Below are 20,374 nucleotides of genomic sequence, written 5' to 3' on the forward strand. Positions count from 1 at the left end.
ACTTTAGTGTCACTTTAAATTAGCTCAGATAGAGAGACAAATCAAGAGGAGGAAGGGGTGATGAGCGTGGATGGAGGGATGGTGTAAAAAAGAAGTGAACTGCGCTTTGACTTTTTCATTACCCTCACCTTGACCTTTACACTAATATAATTTCATACTCATTGGTATTCATGAGTCTACATGTAACATTCTGTATGTTTGAGTAGACAACGAAACATACAATTTCAATGTGAAATGGCTTCATAAAGAATTTGGACCCTTTTTTTAATTTTTTTTATGATATATCAAAATATCTGTATGTCTTTAAATAAGGTTGTATTGGTTAACTTTATGAACAATACTTTCACAGCACTTATTAATCTTGGTTTATGCTAATTTCAACATATACTGTACTGATACATTTTTCTAATTTATGTATATGTTAACATAGTTAATGCATTCAAAATATCTTAACACCTTTGATTGTTTACACTAACATTGGTTAACATGAACGTGTAACGACAAACAATATTTTTACAGCATTATATTTATTTATAATATCACAATTTTCTCTACAATACATTGTTTTTATTATGTTATATTATTATTATTATTATTAATAAAATTAATTTTATTATATTATTAATTTAATGCTAATTTCAATATATACTTTTATTTATATCAAACGTTGCATTTGTTAACAAGTCGTCATACGGTAATGCATTCTGAACTAACATGAACCAACTGTAAACAATAATTCATAATTATTGTTAATTGTTAGTTCTTGATGTTTAATGCATTTAATAATGTAACAAATGTTAACCAAGTAAAAAGTATAAAGTGTTACCAAAAAACGAAATATTTATTTGAGAGAAATATATTATTAGGAATAAATGTACAAACATACTTGACAAGCAAAACAGAAGCTATGTTTTGAATTATATATAACAAAATATATATTGTTATGAATTATGACAAAGTATTGCGACACTTTACAGTTAAATGTGATGACGTTAAACATATAAAATTATTTTTGTTTCTATAAATAAAATATATCATATCAATGTATGTTTCTTAAAATGGATTTCATTTTAAAAGATGTCCAAACTTTGATATTTAGCCTGATCTCATCGTTATACGTAGGTATTCGTACATAACATATAAACATACATTTTTGTGCGTTTGGATAGACGCTGCAACATACAAAATCTAAATAAACACACAAAATAAAATGATGCGTTGAAACTATTTGGCAAGTTTTCAGTTTTAGGGTTAAATGTTAAATAATTGAAATTAAATGGCTGAAATATTTTATTGTGTCCTCCATTAGCTGTGTTCTTTTAATATTCCATAAATTGACTACATTTTCAATCTTTACAAGCTTTGGGTTTTATCTTTGTCTGTCTTTGTCTGTATATCTGTCTGTCTGTCTGTCTGTCTACACACAAAACACATTTTTAACACTTTTCACAGGAACCAGTGTGCACATTTGCTAGTTTCCTGCGAGCAGTCCTCCAGGGCTTGTGCCTTTTTGCTGTGATGTGCTAAACAGGTTTTGAGAGTTTTAATAAAGCTGTAATGATCAGAAATAAGACTTTGATCATCATAATGTCTCATCTTTGTTATCTGCTTTAGTTCAATGAGATGCAGGACTGATTATGTTTCTATGGTGCATTCAACAGACACACACACAATCCACAAGCACATTCAAGGCAGGAGAATGATTTGCATATGAATTGTGATTACCTTCAACAAATCTGTGTATGTGCCATATGAGCGTGAGTGTTTGTGTGTTTATGTATTCATGTGCATTTATGTGTGTTTTTATGTTTATTTATGTGTGTGTGCCTGAGTTTGTGTGCAGTGACATCAGTTTTATCCTTGCAGGTTAGGACAGGGAATAATAAAGGAGAGGGGTGGGACTGTAATTTATGACAAAAACATGTGAGCGCGTCTGTGTACGACAGAGAGACAAAGGATTTTGCAGTGATGCGCTTGATTTTTATACAGAGCTAAAGAGCAATAGTGCCATCTAGCTCAGAGAGAGAGAGAGAGAGAGAGAGAGAGAGAGAGAGAGAGAGAGAGAGAGAGAGAGAGATGCATTGACAGTACATACTTGCCTGGTCTTACTGCACTGCCCTTTGCAACTGAATAGAACAGAATGCTGGGTTCTCGAATTGCGACGTTAAACTCAACACAGCATATTAAACATGCTGCACTCCTGATGCTGCATACCATTTAATGCAGAATCCTAACCACCATGGAGCCTCATAAGTGTCCGATTTGTGTCTAATTTTTCAGACTTAATGCGTTAATGAGTTTTATAATTTGTCAAACGTTAACTATGGAGGGCTATGTTGCTCAAACTTAAACCAATAAAATACATTATTAACCCTTTATGCTTGGATCGGCCCACACGCAAGAAATTTAAATATTAATATTTGTAGTCTTGACCAACTCAAAATAGGTATTGTTTTAAAGCTAATCAAATTGACCATTTAGCCATGTGTCATATGTTGTTGGAAAGCTCTCAAAGTGTAGAATACAACAAGCCTATTTTCTATACTCACAGACAAAAGCTATGTACATGTCTTTGAAATATATGTTACATGTAAACAAGTGTTGGTTAAAAGCTGTGTTCCCCTTCTGTCACTCACTCTACGTTGTGTCGATGTAGTGACACTAGGGGTCCCCACAGACCTCCCATTCCCCAGCATGCTCATTTGCCATTGCGCACTGTCGGTGTCAGACGCCAAATGGGCTGCCACCTTCGGGTCTGCCAGCCCAGTCTGAGGCTGACTCAGACAGCTATGCTTGCCCGGGCCACTGCGAGTATCGGGTTAGACTGGAACCCTTCATCCTCCCCTGAGCCCTCATGGCTAGATGATTGGTTCCTGGGTTCTGGGCGCCGCTCATGGCCACCAAGCGCCACCTGTGTGGCTGAATCAGGACGAGATGAGGGACGAAGACAAATTTCGCTTTCTCAACATGGCCATCTCCCAGATTGGCTTATTCGGCGACACCGTTGGGGACTTTGCCCAGCAGTTCTCGGCTAGAAGGCTCCTAAGCACCCCTGAGACGGACGACCCAGGGAGAGAGATATCCACTAAGGAGCTGAGAGATATCCACTTCACGTTCAAGATGCTGATGTAGAAACATTTTGACGTGCGTCCGGCATCAAGATTGGTTCACGGCGGTAGATCTGAAGGATGCGTACTTTCACGTCTCAGTTTTACCTCGACACAGACCCTTCCTATGATTTGCTTTTGATGGCCCGGTGTATCAGTAAATGGTCCTCCCCTTCGGCCTGTCCCTGTCCCCTCACGTCTTCACTAAGGTTGCAGAGGCAGCTCTTGCCCCATTAAGGGAAGTGGGCGTCTGCATACTCAAAAACCTTGACTGGCTGATCCTAGCACACTCTCGAGAGTTGTTGTGCGCACACAGGGACATGGTGCTCACGCACCTAAGCTGTCTAGGGCTTCAGGTCAACTGGGAAAAGAGCAAGCTCTCCCTGGTTCAGAGCATCTCTTTTCACAGCATGGAGTTAGACTCTGTGTTGATTATTGCACGCCTCACAAGTGAGTGCGCAGTCAGTGCTGAACTGCCTGAACTCATTGAGGTGGAAGACAGCGGTTCCACTGGAATACTTTCAGAGGCTACTGGGGCATATAGGATCCTTGGCGGTGACCATGCTGCTCGGGTTGATGTATATGAGACCACTTCAGGCTTCAGACTCGAGTCCCATGATGGGCATGGCACACATCGCGGGCTGTTACACCCCTCTGCCACCACTTATTCAGCCCTTGGACAAGAGTTCCCCTACAGCAAGTGTCCAGACGCATCATGGTCACCACAGAAACCTCCAAGTCGGGCTGGGGTGCCATGTGCAATGAGCACGCAGCCGCTGGCTCCTGGACAGGACCATGACTGTGTTGGCTCATCAACTGCCTTGAGTTGCTGGCTGTACTGGTCGCCCTGCGGAGGCTATTGTCATTGATCCGGGGCAAGCACGTGTTGGTCCAGTCCAACAACACAGCGACAGTAGAGTATATAAATCACCAAGGTGGCAAACATTCTCCTCATATGATGCAACTCGCCCGCCAACTCCTCCTCTGAAGTCAGTAGTGGCTGAGGTCACTGCGGGCCACTCACATCACAGGCAGACAGTAGATGCTTTGTCATAGCAGGCGATGCTCAGCGGAGAGTGGAGACTCCAGCCCTGGGTGATCCAGCTGATTTGGAGTCAATTCGGCAAAGCACAGGTAGACCTGTTCGCTTCCCGGAAATCCACCCACTGTCCGCACTGGTATGCAATGACGGGAGCCCCCCTCGTCACAGATGCGCTGGTACACAGCTGGCCCCAGGGGCTGCGCAAATACACATTCCCCCCAGTGATCCTACTCACAGGGGGAATACTAAACCAATCATATTAGTATTCAGATGGCTGCAACCAGAGGTGGAATTCATTCAAATATGGGCAGAAAGGATCATTGTAATTAATTCTTGTGTACAATTACTATGTTTTATTAATTTGAAGAGGCTATTGGACACTTGGAGATATTTTTGGACACTAGGATAAATAGTTTTTGTAATGCTATAGCTTTTTCTTGCTTTTTCATATAAACAACATTTTACTCAGTTACAGTTGGTATTATTGGGAACAAAACAAATGCAGTTATTCTGAGTTACCTTATTCACACCCAGAGATATATAATGTAAAATAAGAAAAATACATTACATTGTTTTGTGATTTTTCAGCAGTTTCTTAGTATGAGAGTCCCCTAATATATAATCATTTATATCATTATAATATTTTAAATATTTGATTTTTTTTTTTTAAATGATACCAAACAAAAGACCCTCTTTGTTATTTTATTTTATTTTTTTTAACATTTTGGGTATGCTACTGAAACAGGAAACTAAAAACAATCTGAGCTTAATGGGTTAAATAATTAAAAAGCTATAAAATAATTAAAATAATCACTAAATCATTGAATAAATCACTACATGTCCCTTGAATTTCATTTTAGGGCCAGTATGCTTCCATTTTAATGTTATATCTGGGCTGAATATTAATTTATGCACAACACACTTTATGGCTATTCATGTCCATTTTCAGGGTAACAGTTATCGACACATCACTCAACAATAGTTGGCGCCACCTTTCAAAATTGATTTCCTTGGACTTTTGGTCAGTGACTTAGGCTGCATTTCTCACACCACAACCAAGCTTGGTACAATAATATATATCTTATTAACTCTTGCAGATGAAGTTACCAACCACAATTTTGACAGTTAATTAAGTGTAACCCATATAGAAAATGTAAAGGAAATGTTGGTTGAAATAAATGCTGTAAAGGACAGTAACATTTGAGCATTATGTTCAACTGGAAAATGCATGATAAGATGTTTCCCTGAGAGAAGGTCATTATGGAAGAGGATGTCCTACTTTGAAAGGGAACACCCACTGTTGCTGAGTCAACATGATCACATGGTGTGTCGACATGTTACTAATGAATGAACCGATACCCTGACTTCCACCCCATTGCGTCGAGTTACTGACAAGCGGCATCTCCCATCAGACATTTTAGCATTTTTTAAATTGTGTTGACCTTTTCCATGTGTTACAACTGATAGCACATTGCGTAAGAACCCTCCTGAACCAGGAAGTAATCACGTTCAGATAATCAATGCCGAGCATTATTTGGAGATTGCGTTTGCCCTTCAATATTACAGTTTTACTCCACTGGCAGATTTATAACTCACTTTTGGTGCCCCTCTGTGGACATTTCACCTGGAAACTGGAGCTCACATGTGGTACATACATATAAATCCATCTCAATCTCCTGAGCAATTTTTTTGTAAAAAGATTTGTACCTCTATGTGTAACCCTGCATGTATGTGTGTGTTTTACAGATTCTACTGCAGAACCCTGTGATTGCACCAGTTTTGGACCAGTGGCTGGTGGATAGGGGCCTATCCGCTGCGCTAATTGCCAACTTCCTGTTCAACGGTCCGGAGTCCCAGCGTCGAGTGGGATTGCCACCTTTCGACTGGAGAAACGTCTTCAACACCACCAGCCGCTTAGCAGAACAGCTCATTCAGATTCTTGGGGTCTGTCTTCCACATAAGCAGCTTTTTTCTCCATCTGCTCTCGTCTTTCTGGGACACTTCGCACAACAGATCAATTCAGTTTCATATTAAAAATCTCTTATTTTCTTTCTGCCTTTTTCAGCCTTCATCTGTTCTGATCATGTTCATATTCATGTTGTCTTTCCTCCTTTACTTTCATTTTATCTGACATTACAGCAGGGTGGGGATGGGTTGTGTAGCTAGACTTTTTTAAATTGGCATAAAGTCTGGTCCACTTTATAGCTTATTCTGGCCAAGAGCCTTCCACTCAGACAGGAAAAGAACCACAGTTTGTTTTGTTAAAGCCATATCATGACATTCAGAGAAAAATTATGCATTGCAAAAAGATGTACATGATGCATGTTTTCACGTGGAGGACAAAGCAGTGCTTGTTTTGAGCATGATACAGAAATCCCTTTCGATAAAAGCATCTGCTCAATGCCTAAGGTGCTAGAGTCTCACTAGAGTGAAAGCTTAAATTACTTAAAATCCTTTGGCTGCAGACTCCACGACAAAAACATAATTTCAGTCAGAACCACTTCTGTCAAATGTAGAACTTGATTAACAATTGAAGCAATATGTTGGTGTTGGTGTTATCAATCTCTTCTGTGCAAACATCCTGCTCAACCATGCATGCAACCGCCCATGGGTAACAGAACAGATCCAGCAGAATTACTTTACATTGTACAAATTGTTTAATTTGCGTAAATGCACATTAAAGGGCACTTCAAATATTTAACAAGAAGGTAACTTGAAACAAGGAACAATAAATTGAATATTGATATATAATTCCTCTTCAGTAGGTAGCGAGCAGCTCTCCCATGTGGAGGAGTTCATGTACCTCGTGGTCTTGTTAACCATTGAGGGAAAGTTGGATGGAGCATGAGGTCGATAGCCAGATTGGTGCAGCGTCACTGTACCGGACTGTGGTGGTGAAGAGGGAGCTGAGCCTGAAGGCAAAGCTCTCATGTTACCAGTCGGTCTATGTTCCAACCCTCATCTTTGGTCATGAGCTTTGGGTAGTGACCGAAAGAATAATAAACTGGATACAAACAGTCGAAATGAGCTTTCTTCACATTGTGGCAAGACTTACACTAGGTGATTGTGTGTGAAGCTCTGACATCCGAGGGAGGCTCGGAGTAAAGCCGCTGCTCATTCACGGCAGGAGACAGTTGAGGTGGTTCAGGCATCTGATTAGAATGCCTCATGGGCGCCTTCCTGGGGAGGTTTTCAGGATATGTCCAACTTGGACGAGGCCCTAGGTAAGACACATAACATGCAGGAGGGTAATGTCTCTTGGCTAACCTGGGGACACCTTGGGATCCCCCAGGATGAGCTGGAGGTTGTGGCTGGGGAAAAGGACATATGGGCTGCTTTCCTTAATTTGCTACCACCGCGACCCAGTCCAGGAAAAGTAGTTGAAGATGGATGGATATATATACAATAAATAGCAAGTTGTATTATTTTTCAATCTAGACATCAAAGGGTCAATCTGTTGGTTAATAACCTCTTTTTTGCTGTACAAATTTGACAGTCAGAGTTCACTGAACTTTAGCATGCAGCAAAAGATGACATTTCTTAACATATGCTTGCATACCCATTGAATAGTCAAGCACAGTTCCTATCTGCCTGAATGGGGAAATATGAGAGCTCCAAATCACCACTTCTTGAGCTTAATTCAGGCTTAAAAACGTTTGGTTACGTATGTAACCTCCGTTCCCCGAGGGAGGGAACGACACGTTGTGTCTTTCCTCCGCCATGTCGCTGAACCGAGCCACTGTTGTGGCCGGACCATTTCCGGCTCCTCAGAAAAATCCTGCATGAACTCCCGTATTTGCCCCGCTTAAATACCCGTATGTCCGGGGGCGGGGTATGCAAATACTGACTGCCAACTCCCATTGGCCCTTTTCAATAAGATCAGAGGTGAATATCGGCGCTCAAGAGAGACCCCTAGAGTCGCTTCTCTGACACAACGTGTCGTTCCCTCCCTCGGGGAACGGAGGTTACATACGTAACCAAACGTTCCCCTTCTGTCGCTCTCTCCACGTTGTGTCGGAGAAGCGACACTAGGGGACCCATTCCAATCTTGCCATGCGCTGAACCTTGTACGTGGACCGCCGATACAGAGGCGGGCAGGGATTTCACGTACCCCAATGCCCCATAAGAACATCGGAGTCCTTCTAGTTACCCTGGGAGGGGAACAAGGCGATGTTTGCCAACATGGGAACGGGCCAGCCTGGCTGGGCCTCTTTTCTCTCTATGTTTCTCGCATAGAGCAATCACGGCTGGGGCCCTTACACGCATATAGGGAAGGGGGTCTTACCCAGACCCTGCGGAGACTACACCTGCCCTTTTTCTTGGGGAGGAAAAGTGGTAGACACGTCACACGGCCGTCTTAGGGCTCGTGTGGAAAGTATGGTGCGGTGGTAGATCCAGCCTCGAAAGGGGGGAGTTGCTACAGCACGGCGACCGAGGCAGCTGTAACTGCCTAAGGGAGACACGGGGGTCCGCTCGTAAGGGGACAGAACCGTGGAATTACACACAGGGGGAGTCCGAACAGGAGGCCTTCTTATTTTACCTGTGGAGCCCCTATACCAGTACGGGGTGGCCATCAGGGTACCTGCAGTGGCTTGGGTCGGCGAGTTCCTCCGCTGAACCACGGACCCGGAGGGCTGGGGAGGAATCGACCAGGGGCCTGACTCGGAGTGGGGCACCCTGGGAAGAAGGCACACTACTTTACCTTGACATCAGGAAAAGGGCGCTGGGCGCAAGCGATCCACCCGGCCGGTCGGTCTACGTGTTACCGAGTTCTATGGGCTCGGACCTGAGAAAACACGAGATGCAACAGACTCAACGCGGAGGTTGTAAAACCTCGCGAAGGTGTTGGGTGTTGCAGGTCTTAGGATCACAGACGTATCTGCCGGACCGAACTCCAGGCAAGTGTCGCTGACAGAGAACTGATTCAAGCTGTCCAACTGATTCGAGCGGCTCGAAGGGGGGTCTCTGAAGTCCTGCCAAGACTACCGAGAGATCCCAGGAGGGAACTAGGCCTGGCCGGGAGGGATTCAACCTCCGGGCGCCTCTCAGGAACCTGAGGATCAGGTCGTGCTTACCCAAAGACTTGCCGTCTACAGGATCGTGGTGGGCGGCGATAGCGGCAACATACACCTTGAGGGTGGACGGGGACAGCCTCCTGTCCAGCCTCTCCTGTAGGAACAGAAGCACTGACCTAATCTCGCATCTCTGCGGGTCTTCGGCTCGGGAAGAACACCAATCTGTGAACAAGCGCCACTTTAGGGCGTAAAGGTGCCTGGTAGAGGGAGCTCTGGCTTGGTTGATGGTATTCACAACGGTCGCCGGTAAGCCGGCTAGCTCTTCCGTGTCACGTCCAGGGACCAGACGTGGAGGTTCCAGAGGTCTGGGCGCGGGTGCCAGAGCGTGCCCCGTCCCTGAGAGAGGAGGTCCTTTCTCAGGGGAATTCGCCAGGGAGGAGCTGTCGCGAGGAGCCTGAGTTCCGAGAACCAAGTCCGAGTGGGCCAGTAGGGGGCCACCAACGTGACTTGCTCCTCGTCCTCCCTGACCTTGCACAGCACCGGTGCAAGAAGGCTCACTGGGGGAAATGCATACTTGCGCAGCCCCGAGGGCCAGCTGTGTGCCAGCTGTGTGCCAGCGCGTCTGTCCTGAGGGGAGCCTCTGTTAGGGCGTACCAGAGCGGGCAGTGGGAGGTTTCCTGGGCGGCGAACAGGTCTACCTGGGCCTTGCCAAACCGTTCCCAAATCAGCTGGACCGACTGGGGGTGAAGCCTCCACTCCCCGCTGGGCAGGCGTTGTCGTGATAGTGCGTCCGCTACGACGTTGAGCTTGCCGGGGATGTGAGTGGCACGCAGCGACTTGAGTCACTGCTGGCTCCATAGGAGGAGACAGCGGGCGAGTTGTGACATGTGGCGGGAGCGTACGCCGCCTTGGCGATTTATGTACGCCACCACCATGGTGCTGTCCAATCTCACGAGGACATGTTTGTCCCGAACTAACGGGAGGAACTTCCTGAGAGCAAGAAGGACGGTCAGCAACTCCAGGCAATTGATGTGCCAACGCAGCGGGGCCCCTTTCCAACGGCCCGCTGCTGCATGCCCGCTGCACACGGCACCCCACCCGGACCGGGAGGTGTCGGTTGTGACCAGGACGCATCGGGACACCTGCTGCAGGGGCACTCCTGCCCGTAAAAAGCAGAGGTCTGTCCAGGGTCGGAGTGTTTTGAGGCAGGCGGGGGTGATCCTTACCCGATTCGTGCTGCGGTGCCATGCTTGTCTCGGGACTCGAGTCTGGAGCCAGTGCCGGAGTGGTCTCATATGCATCAACCCCAGCGGCGCGACCGCCGCGGAGGAGGCCATATGCCCCAGGAGCCTCTGGAAAAGTTTTAGAGGGACCACTGTGCCTGGCTTGAAGGAAGCGAGGCAGTCCAGCACCGACTGAGCACGCTCGCTCGTGAGACGTGCTGTCATTGAGACTGAGTCTAACTCCAACCCGAGAAAAGAGATGCTCTGAACCGGAGTGAGGTTGCTCTTTTCCCAGTTGACCTGAAGCCCCAAGCGGCTGAGGTGCTGGAGCACCTGGTCTCTGTGTGTGCATAGTAACTCTCGAGAGTGTGCTAGGATGAGCCAGTCATCGAGGTAGTTGAGAATGCGGATGCCGGCTACTCGTAGCGGGGCAAGGGCCGCCACTGCGACTTTCGTGAAGACGCGAGGGGACAGAGACAGGCCGAAGGGGAGGACTTTGTACTGAAATGCCTGGCCGTCGAACGTGAACCGTAGGAAGGGTCGGTGTCGTGGCAGAATTGAGACATGGAAGTACGCGTCCTTCAGGTCCACTGCTGCGAACCAATCTAGATGCTGAACGCCAGCCAGAATATTTCTCTGCGTAAGCATTTTGAACGGGAGTTTTAACAAGGCCCGATTGAAAACTTGCAAGTCCAGGATTGGTCGTAAGCCGCCGCCTTTCTTGGGTACAATGAAGTAAGGGCTGAAGAAACCCTTCCTCATTTCGGTTGGAGGGACGGGCTCTACCGCGCCCTTGGCTAAGAGGGTCGCGATTTCCGTGCGCAGGGAACTGGCGTGCTCGCCGTGTACTGCAGAAAAGCGGACGCCCCCTGAAGCCGGGCAAACTGAATTGCGTAACCAAGTCGAATGGTCCGGTGCAGCCAGCATGATGCGTTGGGAAGCGAAAGCCACGCTTCCCAGCTCTGCGCTAGGGGCACTAAAGGGACGAGTATTTTGGACGTACCCGGCGGGGCCTCGCAGCGGGGCGGAACAGGTAATGCAGCGTCGGGCGGCTTCGTTGCGGCCTGAGGCTGAGGTGCTGAGAATAGACTCAAAGCACTTACCTTGCTCCGCGCGCCCGGCAGGGGGCGGGTTCTTGACTGAGGAGGAGGTCTGATGTTGGCGTCCTCTGGACTCGTCTGAACCGGCCGGCCGGGGGACAGTCGTGGGCAGGCGGAAGGCGGGATCGCCGTGTCCGGTGTACCAGGACTGTTGTGATCTGAAAGCACATTGCCGTGAAAACGGCATTTGCGGGCCAGGTGACCCAGAGGCAAAGGAAATAGCTCTTTTATTGAGAATGCGCGTCCGCTACAACGTTGAGCTTGCCGGGGATGTGAGTGGCACGCAGCGACTTGAGTCGCTGCTGGCTCCATAGGAGGAGACGGCGGGCGAGTTGTGACATGTGGCGGAAGCGTACGCCGCCTTGCCGATTTATGTACGCCACCACCATGGTGCTGTCCAATCTCACGAGGACATGTTTGTCCCGAACTAACGGGAGGAACTTCCTGAGAGCAAGAAGGACGGTCAGCAACTCCAGGCAATTGATGTGCCAATGCAGCGGGGCCCCTTTCCAACGGTCCGCTGCTGCATGCCCGCTGCACACGGCACCCCACCCGGAACGGGAGGTGTCGGTTGTGACCAGGACGCATCGGGACACCTGCTGCAGGGGCACTCCTGCCCGTAAAAAGCAGAGGTCTGTCCAGGGTCGGAGTGTTTTGAGGCAGGCGGGGGTGATCCTTACCCGATGCGTGCCACGGTGCCATGCTTGTCTCGGGACTCGAGTCTGGAGCCAGTGCCGGAGTGATCCTTACCCGATGCGTGCCGCGGTGCCATGCTTGTCTCGGGACTCGAGTCTGGAGCCAGTGCCGGAGTGGTCTCATATGCATCAACCCCAGTGGCGCGACCGCCGCGGAGGAGGCCATATGCCCCAGGAGCCTCTGGAAAAGTTTTAGAGGGACCACTGTGCCTGGCTTGAAGGAAGCGAGGCAGTCCAGCACCGACTGAGCACGCTCGCTCGTGAGACGTGCTGTCATTGAGACTGAGTCTAACTCCAACCCGAGAAAAGAGATGCTCTGAACCGGAGTGAGGTTGCTCTTTTCCCAGTTGACCTGAAGCCCCAAGCGGCTGAGGTGCCGGAGCACCTGGTCTCTGTGTGTGCATAGTAACTCTCGAGAGTGTGCTAGGATGAGCCAGTCGTCGAGGTAGTTGAGAATGCGGATGCCGGCTACTCGTAGCGGGGCAAGGGCCGCCACTGCGACTTTCATGAAGACGCGAGGGGACAGAGACAGGCCGAAGGGGAGGACTTTGTACTGAAATGCCTGGCCGTCGAACGTGAACCGTAGGAAGGGTCAGTGTCGTGGCAGAATTGAGACATGGAAGTACGCGTCCTTCAGGTCCACTGCTGTGAACCAATCTAGATGCTGAACGCCAGCCAGAATATTTCTCTGCGTAAGCATTTTGAACGGGAGTTTTAACAAGGCCCGATTGAAAACTTGCAAGTCCAGGATTGGTCGTAAGCCACCGCCTTTCTTGGGTACAATGAAGTAAGGGCTGTAGAAACCCTTCCTCATTTCGGTTGGAGGGACGGGCTCTACCGCGCCCTTGGCTAAGAGGGTCGCGATTTCCGTGTGCAGGGAACTGGCGTGCTCGCCGTGTACTGCAGAAAAGCGGACGCCCCCTGAAGCCGGGCAAACTGAATTGCGTAACCAAGTCGAATGGTCCGGTGCAGCCAGCGTGATGCGTTGGGAAGCGAAAGCCACGCTTCCCAGCTCTGCGCTAGGGGCACTAAAGGGACGAGTATTTTGGACGTACCCGGCGGGGCCTCGCAGCGGGGCGGAACAGGTAATGCAGCGTCGGGCGGCTTCGTTGCGGCCTGAGGCTGAGGTGCTGAGAATAGACTCAAAGCACTTACCTTGCTCCACGCGCCCGGCAGGGGGCGGGTTCTTGACTGAGGAGGAGGTCTGATGTTGGCGTCCTCTGGACTCGTCTGAACCGGCCGGCCGGGGGACAGTCGTGGGCAGGCGGAAGGCGGGATTGCCGTGTCCGGTGTACCAGGACTGTTGTGATCTGAAAGCACATTGCCGTGAAAACGGCATTTGCGGGCCAGGTGACCCAGAGGCAAAGGAAATAGCTCTTTTATTGGGAATGTGGGTACCACAGCCCCCGTCAGGGGGTGTGGCAAATGAAAAAACAAAGGATTCTCCTCCCGGCCCTCCACCGGGGACGGAGCGGTCTTACCACCTCCGGAGCTAACGTCTTCGGCTCTGGGTCGGCTGTCTCAGGAACGCTTGGGAGCCTTCCGGGTCCTGGAGGGGGTTCGTGAGACAGGGGCGTGCGCCGCCTGCGGAGTGCTCGATGCTGGGGCTGAGAGCTGGGCCCGGGTTGAGGCGGAGCAGGAGCTGGTTTCCTCGCAGGGGACGCCCTCGGCGGGCAGACGGGGCAGGGCCCGTAGCGGCAGGTCTGCGGCGGGGCATGATGTGCGAAATGGCCTCTGTCTGCTTCTTCACCGCAGAGAACTGTTGGGCGAAGTCCTCGACAGTGTCACCGAAAAGGCCAATCTGGGAGACAGGTGCGTCCAGGAAGCGGTTTTTGTCAGCCTCACGCATCTCGACCAGGTTGAGCCAAAGATGGCGTTCCTGGACCACTAGGGTGAGTGCCTGCGCTGTGGCCTTCGTCGCTCTCAGGGCGAGGTCGGTCGCTGAGTGCAGTTCCTGCAGCACATCAGGATCAGGTCCACCCCGTGCATGTTTCTGAGAGCTTTGGCCTGGTGGACTTGCAGGAGGGCCATCGCATGCAGGGCAGAGGCAGCGTGTCCATCCGTAGTGTGGGCCTTCGCGTTAAGCGAGGATGTTGTCCTACAGGGCTTGGATGGGAGTACGGGGCGACTCCGCCAGGAGGTAGGGCTACCGGGGCATAGATGGTGCGCAACTGCCCTATCGACCTGGGGAATCGCGTCGTACCCATGGCGCTCTCCGCCGTCGAGGGTGGAGAGAGTGGAGCGGGTGGCACCTAGACGAGCGGAGAGCGGGGCTCTCCACGTAGACGTCAGCTCATCATGCACCTCCGGGAAGAAAGGGACCGTTGGGATGCGGGGCCGCGAACGGCGCGCTGCCCCCAGGAACCAATCATCCAACCGAGAAGGCTGTGGGGAGGATGGAGGGTTCCAGTCCAACCCCACGCTCAAGGCGGCCCGGGCAAGCATGTCGGACATCTGAGCGTCGGCCTCAGCCTGGGCCTGCTGGCCCGAAGGCGGCAGTCCAGGGGAGTCCTCGGCATCAGACACCGCACTCTCCGATGCAGCGGCGAGCTCATCTGTTTCGGACTCAGGAGGATAGACAGCCGGGCCGTGAGGCGAGCTGCTATCGCCGCGAGCGTGGACGGAGACCAGCGAGCGTGTCGGGGAACGGGAGGTTCGTGGGGGGCTACCCGGCGAAACTGCACCCGCTGCCGCCCCCAAATCGCCCCCAGCGCCAACCGCACCGTCCTTAATCCCGTGGGAAGAAGGAGCAATGCGGGTGCAGCTGGGGTGGCTTGCTTTCTGTTGAAAGCGAGCCGCGACCGCTAACGTGGTCATGGTCATGTTCTCGCAGTGAGAACATGAACCATCCACAACGCCGCCTCGGTGTGATTGTGGCCCAAACACACGAGACAGCGCCTGTGGCCGTCTGAAGCAGAGAGCACTCTACCGCATCCAGGAACGACACAGGGGCGGAAAGGCATCTTGAAAAGACGCGTCCTTAAAAGGACGTTCAACGCCGCTGTGTTTGCTCTTTTAGAGAAAATTACTCTTTTAGTAAAAACTCTTTTAATACACAGTGTGTGTGTGTACGTGTCTGCGCTGTCGAAGCGCTCAGGGGCAACAATGCACGCCGTGCACTGAGAAGGAGAAAGCCGCTGTTGTGCGCCGTCAAGATCCAACAGCATGCAGATCGTCAGAGGAAAACAGGAACATTTAAGTGGCTTGTAACTCGCAGCAAACTGCAGACAGACCATCGGCTCCGAAGAAATTTTCTGAATGAACTCCCGTATTTGCCCCGCTTAAATACCCATATGTCCGGGGGCGGGGTATGCAAATACTGACTGCCAACTCCCATTGGCCCTTTTCAATAAGATCAGAGGTGAATATCGGCGCTCGAGAGACCCCTAGTGTCGCTTCTCCGACACAACGTGGAGAGAGCGACAGAAGGGGAACTGTTTTTTTCAGGCGTATCCAGCTAATGCACATAGCATTATAGAATAAGCATTGAGCAGTTGATACTTTTGCCAATAAGGCAATTGGCTCTTTAAACTGAAAAGGGGGACTTCCTTGCTTACAGCCACCATATTAAACATTGCGATTTCTACTCTTCATTTTTCTACTGCGTCCTCCTCCTCCTCCTGTTTCTTGTAGTTACAAGTACATCCAGTTAAAAACTATTTTATAAAACAGATAGGTCTGTAGTTCAATAAATTCGGAATTCTTGCAGCTTACTCTTGAGCTGTTCGAGTAATTTTTGAAGAGGTGTTGAGTTATCTGATTATGGGGGAAATCATGAACTTGCCAACATAACACATTCTGTGCACTCCTCACTCTTTCTGAAGATATAAAACCGAGAAAAACAATTCTATCGCTGTATTTGGTGCCTTTATTTATATTGTACACTTATGTATTGCGAGTGAGAATGATATGCTAAAATACAATTTGCCGCATGACCTCACCTGACAGCGCCTTGATATCGCAGAGAGATTTTTTTATTTTTCTGGCGGGGAGCATTCATAATGATATTGCGGAGTGAGAAGATTTTGTAATTACTGTGTGAGTCATAGTGCAGAGAAGACCTTCCTCTGAACTTTACGTTCCAAACTTTCCTGGACTTTACATTGTGCAGATCCTGGACAGAGGGGTGCCAGCCGAAGAAGAGCTAAGAGCCCTGAGGGGGATAAGAGCACAAAGAGAGGAGAAGAGAGCAAGAGAGAGTAGAAGAAGAAGAGCTTCTTAGGCAAGGAGGCTTTGTACTATTGAGGTTGACTGCACCCCAAAGGTGTCTTGAGCCAATCAGAAGTTTCTTTTCAGATACCATGTGATTATCTCCCTGTCTCTCCTTCTGAAGATGATTAATGAGTCTTTGTCTGTGAAGATTCCCGTTTACCACTCAAAATAGGGCAATGTTTAATCATGACCTTTGTCAAAGGTCTTGGATTATGAGATGTCCTGCTAAAAAGAGTTCAAATGGATCCTTCCTAAGACAGTAAGACAGTTTCAATTATCTCGTCACAAACAGAGTTTTAGCATGTTACGCAGGAAATGTCAAATTTTTAAGTGTGTCAAATTGGTGCAATCAAAGGACAAAGTTGTGTTTCTGATTTCCATGGCAACCATGTTATATTTTTTTTTTTTTCAGAAGATGGCCTTTAAGTCATCTGATGATCATTAATGTTCAGGGCATTCCTGATTTACAACATGGACGAGGAGGAATCTTGGTGTTTCCACAGAACTCTCGTTGTTCTCAAGGCTGTTGACAATCAACAGAGAAGCTTTTTTGGACCCTTCAGACCTTTTTAGCTCACTTGTGCCTGGTTTTGGTAGATTTTTGGGTGTGAGCAGGCAGAGACTTTAGTATATGACAATGAGGAATTTCCGGTTTTGATCCTGAATTCAAGTAATTTTGTATAGCAATTGTTCGTTCTTCTGCCCATAATATACTACAGTTGGTAAAAAGTTTCCTAAAAGTTTGTGCTGGCAAGCGGTTTCAAACCACCACTGCAAACTCATTTACACCGTCTTTTTCGATAGATTTTGTTCTAAATATTGAACATTTCTTATCGTCCAAATCATCGGAAGGTGTGACCTAGAGCTCCACCTTCCTTGAGGCAGACAGCTTATTTTGTTTACCTTGTTCAGTCAGTCAAAATTAGTCACATTAACACACCGGTGTGTAGAGTTATTAGAGAGCTGGTGCAAATGTACCTACATCTGTACGAATGTTCAGTTGAAGACATTTTCCTAGACCATCTCAAGTTTATGCTTTGTTTAATTAACCTACAAAAGGAATCATATCTACTCAAATACTCTCAAGTGCCATTCACTCATCTGCCTTCTGCAGTGAAAGCCATTCACGCATCTGACTAAGTAAGCCTATGAACATTCTTTTGTCGTTATTCTGCACATTAACACTTTTATACACACATTTTTGCAATAGTATCGGTGTCATTATAAATTGCAAGAACAGAGTTGATCCGTGCATAGTATGGCTACATATAGTGTGTTAGCGTATTAGCATCATGATTTGAGAATGTAAACAATACAAATTAAACATTATTTACTGCATATATATTACATTAAATCATCATTGAAAGGTTAAAACAACTTCTTTTACCTACCTCATGTGATTTCTTCTCATAGAATAAAGCATAAAGTCATTTATAACACATTTTAATGTCGCATTTGTTTAGGTTTTACATGTAGCATCCTCATATTTAAATGCTTCTCTAAACACCTCCCACAGCAGTGTGATGTGTGTCTAAATACAATATACACTCTTTCGCAGCCTATTTTCTGTTCTGTCTGCAACCTCTGTTCACTGTTCACCACATGAACCTTGTTCTTTTCTGTCAAATTCAGATGGAACAGAGGTGCTGAACACAGTGTGTCTGTGTGTGTGTGTGTGTGTGTGTGTGTGTGTTTCTGTTACAGTGTTTTGATCTGGACAAGTTTGAAGGTGTCAGTAGTGAGTCTCTGCTGGTTGACCATTCTCTGAAGCTCTTGGATCTGGAAAGGTTATGGGCTGGAGTGGTCTTCACCAATCTCAGTGCAAGTGGCAGTGACCCCCACCCACCAACCCACATAAGATACAAGATCCGTATGGACGTTGAGGAGACGGAGAGGACGGACAAAATCAAGGAGAGGTTAGAACAGAACACATAAATTATGGTGGCTTGATCTCCCACAGAATACAGAAATAAAAAAGGTAATTCTGACCTTATGTCTTACAGTTCAGAATGTATCTCTTGCAATTGCAAGTTTATATATTGCAGTTGCGAGTTCTAAAGTCTTAATTGTGAGATATAAAGTCTGAATTTTTTTTTAATTCTGTTTCAGGATCCAGCTTCCACACACTATCACCATATACCGACTTTATTTGTTCATTTCGAGCAAATAAGTCAAAATTGCGAGACAAATACGTGATTGCTAGATCATTTGATGCAATTATAAGATAAAAAGTCACAATAACATGATATATCATGCACTTGCAAGAAATAAAGTCACAATAACATTAAATTAAGTCACAATTGTGAGATATAAATCATAATTACCTCTTTAATTTCATTGTTTTATTCTGTAGCGGGATCTGGCTTTCATTCTCAAAATCAACAAATACTGACTTTATTTCTCGCAGTTGCGCATTTATTTCAAGCAATTGTGACTTTATTTCTCTATAAAGTCAAATTGCGGGACAAAAGTCACAATGGCTAGAAGTAAAGTCGCAATTGCAAGTTTATATCATGTTATTGCGAGACATAATGTAAATATCATGCAGTTGTGAGAAATAACGTTGCAATTGTGAAATAAAAAGTCCGCATTTTTGGTTTCTGGTGCAGGATCCAGCTTCCATACACTATCACCACATACCGACATTATTCTTTATTTCAAGAAATATAACCGGAATAACGTATTATACTGTATATAGCACTTGCAAGAAATAAAGTCACAATGGCAATAAATGAAGTCACTGTTGTGAGATATAAAGTCAGAATTATCTCTTATTTAATTGTTTTATTCTGTGGTCACCAAATACCGACTTTATTTCTCGCAATTGTGACTATTTCTCGCAGTTGCGCATATATTTATAGCAATTGTGAATTTATTTCTCTTTAAAGTTTCAATTCCGAGAAATAAAGTGACAACTCATGCAGTTACGAGATATAAAGTCGCAATTGTGCGAAACAGAGTTTCAATTGTGAGATATAGTCACAATTTTAGTTTTTATTCTGTTGCAGGATCCAGCTTCTATATGCTATCACCACTTACTCACTTCACTTCTTTATTTCGAGAAGTAAAGTCACAATTGCAAGAAAGAAAGCTGCAATTGCTAGTTTACTGTTTACGACGGAACTGTAAGATAAAAATAACGTATTATATATTTTGCACTTGCACAAAATCAAGTCACAATAGCAATAAATTAATTCATTATTGTGAGATATAAAGTAATAATTAACCATTTTATTTTTGTATTTTATTCCGTGGTGGATCTGGCATTCATACATTAAATCAACAAATACCAACTTTAATTCTCGCAGTTGCAATTTTTCCCCCCTCGCAATTAAAACCTTATTTCTCACAGATACGTATTTTATTTCTCTATAAAGTCGCAATTACGAGAAATAAATTGACAGTGATAGAAAAGTCACAATTGCAAGTTGCAATTATATGATATATTGTGTTGTTGTAATAAAAAAGTTGCATGACAAATAGTCTCAATTGTGAGATATTACGCCACACACCAACTATACTTTGAGAAATAAAGTAAAAATTGCAAGAAATAAAGCCGCAATTGTTTTATATGGCGCAATTGCAATATAAAAGTCATAATTACCTCTTTTATTTGTATTATTTTTTGCGTGACGGGATCTGGCTTTCATGCACAAAAATCAACATGCACCAACTTTATTTCTCGCAGTTGCTCATTTAGCAGTTGTGACTTTATTTCTCTATAATGTTGCTATAATGTGATATATCATGCAGTTGTGAGTAATACAGATGCAATTGTAAACACCAAAACACACTATATTACAGCACAATAACATATCCACGATATTAAAGAGAGGTTAGAACAGAACATACATCACCACACACCAACATTCAGTATAAGCACAGGAAGTACAGATTCATTGTGTGTTGAAACTGCATTTGCTTGATTGGATGAATTGTGTTTGTTCTTTCAGGTCCTGGTATCCGTCAGCCCGTGCTAA

At 46.6% G+C, this 20,374-nt stretch overlaps 1 protein-coding gene across 1 annotated transcript in view; it reads left to right on the forward strand.

Annotated features, from left to right (window-relative positions):
• LOC127658362 (phospholipid-transporting ATPase ABCA1-like) overlaps window positions 1-20,374 on the forward strand; it is a 191,370-nt gene that overhangs the window by 67,043 nt on the left and 103,953 nt on the right. Inside the window, exons 12-14 of the mRNA XM_052147617.1 lie at window positions 5,896-6,093; window positions 18,099-18,310; window positions 20,348-20,374. The exon at window positions 20,348-20,374 is cut by the window's right edge and continues 150 nt beyond it. Of these exons, the coding sequence (XP_052003577.1) occupies window positions 5,896-6,093; window positions 18,099-18,310; window positions 20,348-20,374 (437 nt within the window). The remainder of the gene's footprint in view (window positions 1-5,895; window positions 6,094-18,098; window positions 18,311-20,347) is intronic.

The sequence above is a fragment of the Xyrauchen texanus genome, chromosome 2, assembly GCF_025860055.1.
Source record: "Xyrauchen texanus isolate HMW12.3.18 chromosome 2, RBS_HiC_50CHRs, whole genome shotgun sequence".
NCBI classification, from domain to species: domain Eukaryota; kingdom Metazoa; phylum Chordata; class Actinopteri; order Cypriniformes; family Catostomidae; genus Xyrauchen; species Xyrauchen texanus.